The 14,545-nt window shown below is 38.0% G+C and overlaps 1 protein-coding gene across 1 annotated transcript; it reads left to right on the forward strand.

Moving 5' to 3' along the window:
* Positions 1–4,317: 4,317 nt before the first annotated feature.
* On the forward strand, positions 4,318–4,785 carry LOC133824623 (uncharacterized). Its single transcript, XM_062257570.1, has one exon. It carries the CDS (start codon positions 4,318–4,320, stop codon positions 4,783–4,785), a length of 468 nt encoding a protein of 155 aa, XP_062113554.1.
* The last annotated feature ends 9,760 nt before the right edge of the window (positions 4,786–14,545 follow it).

Here is a 14,545-nt window from a genome sequence, read left to right on the forward strand (position 1 = left end):
AACTTGATTTTTGGGCAAAACAATACTTTTTCAATGTAAAATAGATGGTGTTTCGATGCAAAATTGATGATATTTTGATGCTCTTATGATGCAATAACGGAAACTTATTTTTTTTTTGCCAAAATGATACTTTTTCGACGCAAAATCGATGATGTTTCGATGCAAAATCGATGGTGTTTCGATGTTGTTATGATGAAATCATGAAAAGTTAATTTTTGGCCAAAACGATGCTTTTTAATGGTGCTTCAATGCAATTTCGATGCAAAATCGATGGTGTTTTAATGCTCTTGCGATGCAATCATGAAAACTTTTTTTTTTTGCCAAAATGATGCTTTTTCGATGCAAAATTGATGGTATTTCGATGCAATAATGAAAACTTGATTTTTGGGCAAAACGATGATTTTCTATGCAATTTCAAAGCAATTTTGATACTCTGCATTGAAATTTGACGAAAATTTTGGATGCTCATATTTTTTCACTCAAAAGTGTTTTAGATGATTTTTTTTTAATTTTGGTATTTTTCGAGATCTACAAGATTAGAATGCGAGAGAGCGTGAGAGAATGAGAGATGTTAGAGAGAGACAGAGAGTTCGGATTGAGAGAGAAAATGAGTGTTTGAATGTTATGGGTATTTTTGTCTAAAAAATTGAAATTGTCATATATTTGGGATATTAACTTATGTTGGCATATTAAAAAATTTCACTAAGTTATCATGCATATAACATGAAATTTTCCTTTTTAAAATGATAGAGAAATTACCATATTACATTGTTGATTATCTAAATTGTCATTTTCTATAGTTTTATTTATTTATTTAAAAGCGTATGACTTTAATATAGTGGTATATGTATATTAGTTTTGTTTGATTATTTTTTATTTTAAAGTTATATTGATTTTTTTAATTTTTTATGGGTTGTTGGTGTATTATTTTCCAACTAGTGTCTATGTTTTTTGTGGTATGGTATATCATTTTTTTTATGATATTTAGTTTCTATCTTATTATACATAATGGTAATATATAATTTTGTATCATGATATATACATTTTAATGGTAGTATATAATTTTATTAGCATAGTATATATATTTTTTAGTAATAATTTTGTAAGTTTTGTTGATATATTATTTTTTAACTTAGTATATGTATTTTGTGGTATGGTATATAATTCAACAACCCATAAAAAACGAAAAAAAAAAATCAAAATAACTTTAAAATAAAAACTAATATACATATACCATAATATTAACATATTTAGAATAAAATAGTAATTTGCTAAATGACATATATTGATAATATGTAATATTAAAAAGGTGGTTAGGCTAATTTACTACAAAATTAAAAACATGGGCATTCACTTACTTTCACACACAATTAATGGTCATTTTGCACCAAACCCCAACATCATTTCGACTTAATTTTTTCGAAAGAAAATTGAACTTGTTGACTATATTTTTCGCTATCAACCTAATTCGAGAGTTTAAAAAAATAATGTAAAAGAAGACAACGGTTTTACATGGTTCAGACTATAAAAAAAACCCTAGTCCATGAGTCTCTGGTATTTAGTAAGCTTGAAGCTTGTTTGAGCAAGCTTCAATGGTGGTTCTCAAGCAGCGTATATATTGCACTGAGTTACAGAATTTCTCTCTCTAAAATTCAAACCCTTTACAAGGAAATACCCCCACCCTATTTATAGAGGTTGGGGTCATTAATGGCAATCATGTATTATTAATACAAATTTCCCCCTTATTGGAGTATTAATGCTGAATTAATACAAAAAGGGTTGCACTAAACAGAGACTACGACCCAGGCAGATTGCACGAGGGCCATTGTAGAGAGTTGTTTACTAGCTTTATGGGGAACATGCCTTTGATAGTGTCAGGGTGTGGCCACACGTTTCTCCATGTTAGGCGGTGTAGTGAGAAATGATGCTTGTCGAGTGTACGACTTGACACCACTACTCAAGGATCTTCCAAAAGGTTGTCAGACGATCTTCGGGTGGCTCATATACGCAGTGGCTGACACCCGGCAGCTCTTCTAGGTCCCGAGGACAAAATCCTAGACCTGGAGGATATCTAACTGAAGAAGGTGCGAGGACCTCTAAAATGGTCATCGGGGCATGGCCCCACTTGGAGACCTCCACACCTCGAGGACGAACCTCGGGGGATGGTCTCCCTTGGAGACATCAGTGTCTGGCTGGTTTGGGGTACCTGGAGGAGAGCATCATGTCTCGTCTTGTCGTTAGTTAGTCATAATCATGCATGTGTCAAGTGGTGAAAACACGGACAATAGAACTGTTCGACAAAATTTAGAATGTTCATGAAATAAAGAGATAAAACTAAAATAGGTAAATTTTTATTGGTTTTGAAAATAATTAACATAATGAATATTAATTTAAATTGGTGAACAATGATTAACTAAAAGTTTGCAAGTACATATGGTGGGCAATCAATCTCTTTTATTCTTACTATTGACTTTCTTTAACAAATCATAAGACATCTAATATGAATTTTAAGTACAAAAATAATTGGTTCAAAATTTTCTAATTAATGAAAAAAGTTAAAGAATATAATTGTATTATAGGGTTTATACATTTTTAGACCCTGTATTTTGTCTCATTACCTGTTTGGACTATGTATTTTGACAAATTACTTTTTGGATCATGTATTTTGTAAAATAGTTCAAAGAGACCCCTAAACTCAATTTTGATGAAGAAAAATTGAATATGACAACACAATTATTAGGAAAAATGATTGTAGTTTTGTTCTAAATTGTTAGTTTGATGAATTGTTTATGATTTTAGTTTTTTTTTTTGACCAAAATCGAGTTTAAGAGTCTAGTTGAACTATTTTATAAAATACTGGGTCTAAAAATTAATTTGTTAAAATATAGAATATAAACAGATAATGAGACAAAACACAGAGTCCAAAAAGTATAAACCCTACAATTATTTAGAAACTTACTAAGATCAATCTTCTTTAGCTTCTCCCTCTAAGAGTAGCAGTTTCAATGGTTGATGTAAAGTAGTAAAAAAAAAAGCTAAAGAACTTAATATTTTGTCCATCGGTCCTTTAAATATTTAAGTATGATAACTTAGTGTTAATATCAATTATTGTTTGTGTTTTGACCATCCGACACGTGGCAATTAAGAGTATTAGCGATAGGCTAGGGGAGTCCTCGGGTGAGGTCATCCCCCGAGGTCTTCCCTCATGTGAAGGTGTCATCCCTTGAGATCACGTTTCAAGTTGGTCTCCGAAGCATGAATAGCCATCGGTGAGGTCACGACCTGAGGTTTTCCTTCGGGGAGAGGATGTCTCCAAGTGATATCGCACCCCGATGGGTCCTTCTAACTTGGCCATTCTCCAAGCTTAGAACTCCAATCCTTGGGACATAGGAGTAATGCCAGGTGTCAATCAATGCAGGTGTAGGCCTCGAAAGGATCATATGACAACTTTTGGTGTTCCTTGTCGAGTTCGTACACTCGACAATTGGCATTTCCCATAACGCCGCCTGACACGGGCAAACGTGCGCCGCGCTCTGAGAGTCAGATATGTTCCCCATAAAGTTGGTGTGTGAATTTCTGCACTTGGCCCCGTAGAATCCACGTGGGCCAAAGTCTTTATTGTAACAAAGCCCTTTGTGTATTAATTTAACATTAATGCCCTACTATTATTGGAAGATGATTAGCATTAATGATCCCAGCCTCTATAAATAGGGTTGCGGGATCCCCTTGGAGGAGGATGAGTTTTTTAGAGAGAGAAACTCTATACTCAGTGCAATATATACGCTGCCTGAGAATCACCATTGGATCTTGTTATCACAAGCTTCAAGCTCACTAAATAATAGAGACTTGTGGACTAAGGTTCTTTTATAACCTGAACCACGTAAAATCTTGTGTCTTTCCTTGTTTATCCTTTAATCTCTCGGATTAAGTTGGCAGCGAAAAAAGGCAGTCAACATTTTGGTGCTTTCATTGAGAGCCAGAAGGAAGCTTGGAAAAATCATGGAGACCACTCGAAGGAATGCACCAGACAACACTGCCTCTCATGTTGCAGCTGAGGGAGGAGGAATCGGTCACATGCCACCGCAAGACCACCCTAACGCGGTGGAGGACTATGACAAAAATGCCAAGTACGATGGCATGGACGAAGACATGGATGACGAGGAAAATGATGATTACTATGAGGAGGAATATCCTCACCCCATGGATGCGGAGGAGACACCAGAAGTGGTGGCGCTCCGTAACCAGGTGCCCACTCAACAATAGAAGATTGACACCTAAGAGGGTAATATCGCCGCCCTGGAGGAGATGGTTAACGCCATGAGGGCTACTCTGGTGGCCCAAGGGCTACGAGTGGACCCCCATGGCGAAGTACCATCTGGGCAGCCAGCTGGTGCGCCTTCTGTGCCCCCACCTGGAATGCCACCTATTGCTCCAGTCGGTGTTCCTCCCGAGCACCCAGCTAGGTTGGCGCAAGATCCGTCAGCTGGCGTGCCTCCCAAGCACCCAGCTGGAGATGGAGCCCCACCTATGCCACAAGATCGTGGAAAAGGGAAGGTTGACGACAACCTTACTCTGAAGTCAAAGAAGGCACATCAGAACCCCAAAGACAATCAGGGTCTGAGGCTAGCTAGCATGGGTGAAGGCCCAGGAGCCCAAGGACACCGCCAAGGCACCAGTGCCCGTGGAGCCCAGGGTGTTCCGCCCAAGCTTGCCAATAAGGGTCGCGCAAGGCCCGGAGGTGGGGTCCCCCAGGCACCTCGCCATCCCCACAGGAACAAGGGTTGAGGAGGAAGCATGCGAAGTTTCCCTGTCGGCAGGAAGCCCGACCTCAGCATCTCGTTTAGTAATGAGAATGTTGAGTCCGATGGGGAAACCAAGGTGGCTCGTCCCAAGGATAATGGGGCATTCCGAGGTCAATCTGACCTACGAGACAACCTTAATGCTCGTAGGTGCAACAAGACTAATTGGGGGTGAGTCCGCTAAGAAAGACCCGTCAGACCTACGAGACAATCTCAATGCCTGAAGAAGAGATAACCCTGCACAGAGCGTCAACCGAGACCACGACCCACTTTGTGCAGAATTAGAGTCTGAAAATGATCATGCTAAGAATGGCCAGACGGCAAGGCCATGACTCAAACTCGAAGGATGATGAAGGGGAGTCATGCGCTCCTAACATTGTGGAGGCCCCTTTGCCGCAAGGCTTCAAGATGTCAGCCATCCTGCCTTATGATGGCGTCTGGGACCCCACCGACCACCTTTCTAAGTTCAACAGGTTGATGTCGGTGCACCGCGTCTCTGAGGACGCTAAATGTCATGTGTTTCCGATAACTCTAACGAGACCAGCATATGAGTGGTTTAAGAAGCGCTAGTCGGGATCCATTCAATCGTGGCACCAACTATCGTCTTCCTTGCGAAGACAATATATAGGGGTTCGGAAGGTGAGCTTCGTGGTCAATGCATTGGCCAACATAAAGCAACGGTCCTTCGAGACCCTTAAAACATATATCAAACACTTCAAGGATGAGGCCACGAGAACCAAGAGGGTTACAATGGCCAGCAATTGATGGCCTTGCAGGCCGGCATCTGCGCGGGGTCCTCGTTGTGGGATGATCTCCAGCGGAGAGGGTGCCGACGGCTCAACGACTTCATTCATCGAGCACAATATTATATCAGCTGGGAGGATTCCCAGATTGGAGCATTTGGAGGGCCGGTTGCCTTCCCTACTCTGACCGCACCTTGCCCCTTTGCTTCGAGGATCCAGTATCCGCCTTACACTTCTGTCCAACTAGGTTTGGGGGGAGTCCAGTTCAGCCTGAGTGTCCCGCCCGCTGGTTTCAGTGTAACTCTGACGGGATACGGAATGGCGTCCACTGGATACAGTGCTTTTCAGCCAGCATTCAATGATGGAGTTGTCACTCCGTCCTAATTTGCTGCACCCCGTCGAACCCCTGGCAACAGTAGACACGAGGGCAAGGCAAGGGCTGAAAGCCCAAGGGAAATGAGGCTGAGCAGGGAACTAACTCTGGCGAGAAGTATGTCTCGCAGTACTCCGAGTATACTGACTTGGTAGACTCCCGAGAGAATATCTTTGTGGCTACGGAACAACAAGTTCACTATCGGAGCCACAAGCCATCTGGAGGGACAGGGAAAGGCAAGTTCCCGACAAGTTTTGTCATTTTCATAATGATATAGGGCACCACACTGATGAGTGTCGCCAGCTCAAGGATGAGATCGAGAACCTCATCAGGTTGGGACACCTCCACCAATACGCTTGGAGCGGGCCTCGCCAACCACTAGCTCCAGTAGCAGGAATACCTACGCAACCTACTATTCTCATATCTCCGAGCCCAGTGCCTATAGCTCCTTCGCCAATAGCAAACAAACCCCCTCCGGTGAATGGCTGAGTGTGGACCATTTCAGGAGGACCCCACCTGGGGGGCGCTTTCAGAGGCTTGTAGAATAGGTATGTGTGAGCCTTAAACCACAATGATGATGTGTTGGCCTTGACTCAAATGTCAGCCCAGATGTCACGGATGACTAACCAAGTCATCACATTCTCCGAGGAAGATGCTCAGAGAGTCCACTTCCCGCACCATGAACCTTTGGTGATCGATAGTCAGGTGTCCAACAAGATGGTGGCTAGGATCCTAGTGGACAATGGGAGTTCAGTGAATCTCCTATTTAAGTCTACTTTCGAGAAGATCGAGTTGACCACAAGGGACCTATCCCCGTACACCTCGACTCTCTACAGATTATTGTGAGAAGGTCTAATATCGATGGGCCAAATCAAGTTACCTGTGACATTGGGGGAAGAGCATCTCCAGGCCTTTAAGTATTTGTACTTTCGTGGTGGGAGATTTTCCCTCTGCCTATAACACCATTTTAGGGCATCCGCCTTTGGTGGAGTTCGGAGCCGTCACCTCGATTCAGCATATGTGCCTGAAGTTTCCCACAGAGTTAGGAATTGGCACAGTCCAAGGATACCAGAAGGAGGCGAGACAATGCTATAACGTCTCCCTCTGGCAACCAGTAATGGTAGTCGAGACAAGGGACCACAATAGTCTTTTCCCAGGAGAGTGGAAGTGGTAATAGTACTAGCAAAAGATTCAGATGAGTTGGACCCGCGAGTTCAAGAAAAAAGGGCGGACGAGCTGATGGAGGAAGTCGAGGAGTTGGCTCTCGATGCGACCACTCCTGATAGGAGAACCAAGATTGGGAAGAATTTGGAGGAGAAAGTTTGAAACTTGCTCCTAGCCTTCCTTTGGGAAAACCAGGATGTCTTCGCTTGGTCTCACTCCGACATGATAGGCATTGACCTAAATATCATTTTCCATGCCTTGAATGTCTATCCAAACGTCGCCCCAATCCAGTAGAAGCGGCAAATGTTTGACCAGACTAGAGCGGAAGCTCTAAAGGTAGAGGTGGACAAACTGCTTGCGAACGATTTCATCCAGAACGCACAGTATCCCAAGTGGGTATCCAATCTAGTCCTCGTGCCTAAGCTGAACGACACTTGGAGGACTTGCATAGACTTCTCTGACCTAAATAAGGCATGCCATAAGGACTGCTTCCCACTCCCGAAGATCGATCAGATGGTCGATGCCACCTCCGGGTACGAGCTTTTGTCCTTCATGGATGCGTACTCAGGGTATAACCAGATTTCCATGCATGTTGCAGACCAATAGCACACCAACTTCCGAACGGACAAGGGAGTTTACTGCTATAAGGTGATACCATTCGGGATAAAGAATGTTGGGGCTGTTATATTATTTCATATAATATAATGTTAGATTAAATAATGTGACAAAATGTGATTTGTCACACCTTGTAACATATTATTGAGAGTCACAAAAATTAGACACATGTGTGCCCAAATGTGACATATTTTGGAGTTACAAAATCAGTTACAAATTTGTAACTCCCAAATATTACCCAATAATGTGTATATTATATGTTACACATTTGAGATTGGATTTCACAAAGCCATGATGAAATATGGTTGCTGGAGACATGTTTTTAACTCCGAATAGGTGTTTGGAGGTTACAAAATCATGTGGGAAAGGATTTGTGACGTTTTGGAACGTTTTGGAAAAATGACTTTTCTGTGCTGAAAATGGCCTGTGGCCGCGGCCTGGGGGACAGAAGCCAGTGGCCGCGGCCACTGAAAAGTTCTGGCTACGGCCAGTGAGGCTGACAGCCTATTTGGTTTTTCAATTTTTCCAAATTGAACGGTTCTAACATCCCAAATAACTCCCAAATATCCATTTTAATTCCATAAACATCCAATTAAACATTGGTAACAACCATGGGGGTTGGTGGAATTTGAAATTCAAAGGGGTATCTCAAACTCTATAAATAGGAGCCTAATGCTCACTTGTAAGACACACCATTTTCCATCTACAAAGCACTTGGCTGGAAAATACACCTTGAGGCTTGATTATTCCAGAAAGCATTTCCAAAAAATCTGTGAGAGATCCCTTAGTGCTTGAGTTAGGGGGAAATAAGCTTTTGGACAAAGGTTTTAAACCTTGTTCAAGTTGGTGATCCCCAACCTGTTAGGAGTGTGTCCTAAAAGCATGTAAAGACATTTGTTTTTTCTGTGAATAAATAAATACAATGGTTTATTATTATTGTCATATTTAGATTGTTAAATTATTGTTTGAATAATTTTGGAAATATCAGAAAAATTCCATATTCATTATTGAGGATGTGATCTTGTATTAGTACGAGAGAATTAAGATCACATGAATGAATAAAAATGGTCAACAACGACAAATTAAAGTTATGGAATTCTTTAATTGGAGTTGTAAGTACGGTTTACTGAGTATCATAATGATACAAATAATCTAGATTCAGATTATTGATGTGGTAAGACATCTCGGTAAAGGTGCTTTATATAATATGATTATATATGACATGGATCGATGTGAATTAAAGTCTTTATCCAAAAACCATTTAACAATAAAGACTTGTAATTCATATCATAACAGATGATCATTTCTAGATCAACCTAAATCTTGAGTGTTCATGAACTCCTGTTCATGTTTATTAAATCTTTTGATTCACTCGTTAAGGTCTCTTCAAAGAATGAGGCTAATGACTTTTGTTTTGGAGATTTAATATCATGGATGGCTGGGAACATGTATCAACAACACAGAATCTAATCTTTCCTAACGGATCGTATATTAGTTCCCTTAAGGGTTAATTCTGGAACTGAATGATTTTGAGCTCAAATCTATAATTAGATTATAGATTAATTATTCACTAGTGAATTAATGGTACTTAAGGAATAAGAAATAAATTAGAAAGGTTAAATGGTAATTCTCCCATTCTAATTTATGAACTAATTAATTAGAGGGTTGAACTATTGTAAGATGGTTATATCAATGGACGACTTAAGAAAAAGATTTCTGTAAAAGTATATCTATAACATAAAGAGTGCAATTCTGAATTTATAGTGGAGTAATATCAGAATTAATAAATTAACTATTATAATTAAAGAGTTTAATTATTTAGTTTCAATTTATTGGAGCTTAATGTTATAGGTCCATGGTCCCCAGAATGGCTCAAACAATCACTGTCAAAGGCAAATACAAAAATGGGTAAAAAGGACTTATGTGATAAGTAAAATATTTTTCTATGTATCAAACATAATTACGGTTTAATTATGTGTAATTAATTAATTATTTGATTTAACAAAAATATAATTAATTTTGAATTAATTTATTTTTGGGATTTTTGGTATTTAAATAATAGTAAAAATTGGGAAAAATCACATGCATGCACATGCATGTGGTACACGTGTGGCACAGTGCACATGCACTGTGCTACACGCATAAGAGATAGACTTGGTCTCTTGATTCCACAATTTTAGTTATTTAAATATTAAATAAATAATGAGATATTTTGATTTGATTTAAATATTATTATTTAAACAAAAATTTGATAACTGATCAGTTATTTTGAATTTGTTTAAAATAACAAATATTTTAATATATTGGATATTATTAAATATTGGATATCAGTTTTCACAGAACGTAAGTTTTCAGGGATAGAAAAATATCTAGGATTCTCTCAGAGAAAAAGATCAGTGACAAAACAAAGGTCATTGTTCTTCACAAAACCTAGGTCCAAACTTTATCAGATCTCATGTGTTGAGAATATCTGATAAATAGTTATTGCCTATTATTTGTATAGCGAGCCCACACTCGTTCTTTGGGTGACTGAGAACATTTTGGAAGATCTTGGTGTGAGATCTCAAGGATTCAGCCATACGAAAAGATAGCAGCAAGGAAGGACCTGAGGTAATGTTTCTATTCTTGTCCTTGATTCAATATATATGAGTGTGAAGAAGTAGATCTAGAAATCTTATAGGATTAATCTGACAATTTGATTGTTGTTCCGCTGCGTATAATCTCTGATTTGATCAATAAAAACCAACAAATGGTACCAGAGCCATCTTCACATATATATGTATTGAATCTGTGTGGGTTTAATTTTATGCATTTATTTATGAATGGATGGCTTAATGTGATTGAATGCGTGAGAATGTTGAATCGTTAATTGTATGGTGTTTTTGGGTTAGGATTTGTTTATGATTAGATCATTGTGTAAGCCATTAAAGGGCATAGGATTTATGTAATTTTATTTGGTTTTTGATACCATAAAATTGTAATTCCGATCACACAAAAGTCAGAACGGAGCCCGGAATTCAGAAATCAGCCACCGCACCTCCGAGGCCAACCTCCGAGCCGCTGCCCGACGTCGTACGGCCGCCGTACGGACGGCCGTACGGACGGCCGTACGGACGTGTCCGTACGGATCCGTACGGTCCGAGCCCGGCGACCCCGTTTTGACGCCGTGTGTCCCCGCCTATCGGTCCATAATTTTTTTTTTTCTGAAATTAATCTGTTATTTTTTTTAATTTTAAAATGTTTAAATATCCTATTTTTGAAATTTGATATTTAAATAATGAGATATTTTTGTTGTCTTAACAAACTTTTTTGAATATCTTATTTAAAATTTATTTTTTACAAAATAACAAATTTTAATTTAAATTCATTTCAGATTTAATTAAAAGTTGTTTTAATTAAAAAGAAAAAGAAAAATATTGATTATTTAAAAGTTTGTTTTAATTAATCAAAAATAATTTGAAAATTGTTTTCTTATTATTGTTCTGGACCAACAATGCCACAAATCCTACCGACAGTAAAGTAAAGAAGCCCGATGGAGATCAAGGCATTTTATTTTATTATTTTAATTTTATAAAGTGGTTGTAAAATTAGAAATACCCAAAAGCACCCGGTTCAACATTTATTGCTTATTTATTTATTTAAATAATTATTTTCATGTGGTTAATGTGATTGATAACATGTTCATGCATTGTATGCCATACATAAAAACCCACACAGTTATAATCATGCATCTCATCAGTAGAAACATGATTATTAGGATTGTCCTATATGTTTATATGAATTGTTTTGTGAAATCAATTGCATGTAAATTACTTAGTTTTATTTTGAAAACTTGGTAAAATATCACACCAATTTTTTTTAAGTCTTTATGACTTAATTTCTTTAAACCAACTTTATTTTAAAAAAGTGTTTTAGTAAAGTTTAGATGAACATGATTGGTAATTTAAAATTGGACATGGACCTAGAAACTCGTTTTCTTTCCAATTTTAATTGTGTTCATAAAGTTTAAAGAAACTATAATTAATTTGGAATTAATTAGGTTAAAAACACTTATTTCAAAATAGTGAGTGGGAGAGGGTTGATATCTCAAACATAACCCATGGTCTCCATTATTAATATAACACCGTGAGATATGAATAGCGCCTCGCGACGGCTTTGTTTTCGTCCCCCTAAGGAAGGTGTCTGGACATATCAATAGCAAGGTTATATTTCTTATATAGATAGGAACTAATGATGTATTTTAGGCTTGACCGACCCTAAGGCGGCATGTTCTAAGTTAAGTCATGAACTCCGAAATAATGGGTTACACTCACAAAGTTATGATTAAGCTTGAGAGTGGATAATCATAACTTGACCAAACAAAGCGGTACTTTAATGTTTAAAAGAGAAAATAAAGAGTTATTTTAAGTATTAAACAATAAAGATAAGAATGTCTTATAAATTCTCTAAAATTAATTTGACCGACCCTAAGGCGGCACTTTAATTGTTAGAAAATTTTATCGTGGAAATTAATCTTTATTTTATGTATTTTAATTGTGCTCATGCATCACGTTTAATTTCCGAAACTTTGATATTTATTTTTCTAAATATAATAATAATATATTTGTATTTTTTTTATTTTATTCAGAATATGTCTATCTCTGGAAATCCCATCACTGCTTTGATTGCACAAGAAAAATTAACTGGTGATAACTTCATAAAATGGAAATCAAATATGAATCTGTTGTTGGTTAGTGAAAACCACAAGTTTGTCCTAAATGAGGAATGTCCTGAAGAACCTGGCGCAAATGCCCCGAAACATGTTCGGGACAAATTTGATGCATGGATTCAATCCAATAACAAAGCTAAATGCTATATGCTTGTAAGCATGAGTGATGTCTTACGAACAAAGCATGAATCCATGGAAACTGCTTTTGAGATACTAGAATCTCTTAAGGAAATGTTTGGGCGCCCATCTGAGCAAAGCCGTCATGAGGCTACTAGAACCTACATGAATGCTAAGATGAAGAAAGGTCAATCTGTGCGTGAGCATGTTTTGAACATGATCAGTGTACTTCATGAAGCTGAGACGCATGGAGCAGTCATGGATGAAAAGACACAAGTAAGCATTATACTTGAGTCTTTAACTCCTGCCTTTTCTGCATTCACAACAAATTATGTCATGAACAAATTAGATTTTAACATGACACAATTGCTGAATGAATTACAAACTTTTGAGTCTTTGAATAAGACCATCTCAAGTCAGGCTGAAGCAAATGTTGCTGAAGCAAAACCATTTTCTTCAAAGAAGAAAAGAAAAGGCAATAACAATGACAACAAACCTAAAAAGGACAATCTGAAAAAGGCAAAGAAGTCATCCAAAGCGCACGAGAACAAAAAGAACAATGACCCCAAACAAAAGACACCCAAAGGAAAATGTTTCCATTGTAATGTCGATGGTCATTGGAAGAGAAACTGCCCAAAGTATCTCGCTGAGCTAAAAGAGAAAAAGAAAGGTAAATCAGATTTACTTGTACTCGAAGCTTGTATGGTGGAACAAGATAAATTATCATGGATAGTTGATTCTGGTTCCACTAACCATGTTTGTTCTTGTTTGCAGATGCTTGAGTCCGCAAGGCAGTTTGAGCAAGGAGAGATGACTATAAGAGTGGGAAGTGGAGCGCTTGTTTCAGCCAAAGCATGTGGAACAGTCCGTTTGAATTTTAAGAACAATTTTTTAGTTTTGAATAATGTGCTATATATTCCTGAAATTACTAGAAACATTATTTCTTTATCTTTGTTACATGAACAAAATTTTAACATTTCTTTTAATAATAATATGATTTTTATTTCAAGGAATGGGAACAATATTTGTCATGCAAAACAAAAGGACGGACTGTACATGCTTGATCCAATAGAAAAATCGCTCAATAATTCTGAATTATTTAAAGTAGCCGTTCCGCAAAGTAACAAAAGACAAAAGGTTTCTAAAGAAAATGACATGTATCTATGGCACTTAAGATTAGGTCATATCAGTCTAGATAGGATAAATCGGTTAACTAAAGAAGGACCTCTAAGGGAACGGAACCCTACCGGTTTGTGAATCCTGTTTAGAAGGTAAATTGACTAAACGACCTTTCACTTCGAAGGGAAATAGAGCCAAAGAACCACTAGAGCTAATACATAGTGATGTATGTGGTCCAATTAACATTCAAGCTCGTGGTGGTTATGAATATTTTGTCACATTTACTGACGACTATTCTAGATACGGTCATGTGTACCTAATGCTTAAGAAGTCAGAAACCTTTGAAAGGTTTAAAGACTTCAAAGCTTTAGCTGAGAAGCAATTAGGTAAATCTTTAAAAACACTTCGATCTGATCATGGTGGTGAATATTTGGATTCTGAATTCAAAGATTTCTTGCTGGAGCATGGAATTCTATCCCAACTCACAGCACCTGGAACGCCACAACAAAACGGAGTTTCAGAGAGAAGAAACCGGACTCTGTTAGACATGGTCAGGTCTATGTTAAGCTACTCTTCACTTCCCTTATCGTTTTGGGGATATGCACTACAAACGGCTAACTACATTTTGAATGTAGTCCCGTCCAAAGCTGTTACAAAGACACCTCTGGAACTATGGAATGGAAGTAAACCTAGTTTACGACATTTCCGTATTTGGGGTTGTCCTGCTCATGTGCTAAGACCTAAATCTGGAAAACTGGATTCTAGGTCTGAAGTGTGTATATTCGTGGGCTATGCTCCAGAAACAAGAGGTGGATATTTCTATAGCCCAAGTGATCAAAAGGTATTTGTTTCGACAAATGCAACCTTTTTAGAACAGGACTATATGAATGATTTTAAACCTCGGAGC

This window comes from Humulus lupulus, chromosome 3 (assembly GCF_963169125.1).
Source record: "Humulus lupulus chromosome 3, drHumLupu1.1, whole genome shotgun sequence".
Classification (NCBI taxonomy): domain Eukaryota; kingdom Viridiplantae; phylum Streptophyta; class Magnoliopsida; order Rosales; family Cannabaceae; genus Humulus; species Humulus lupulus.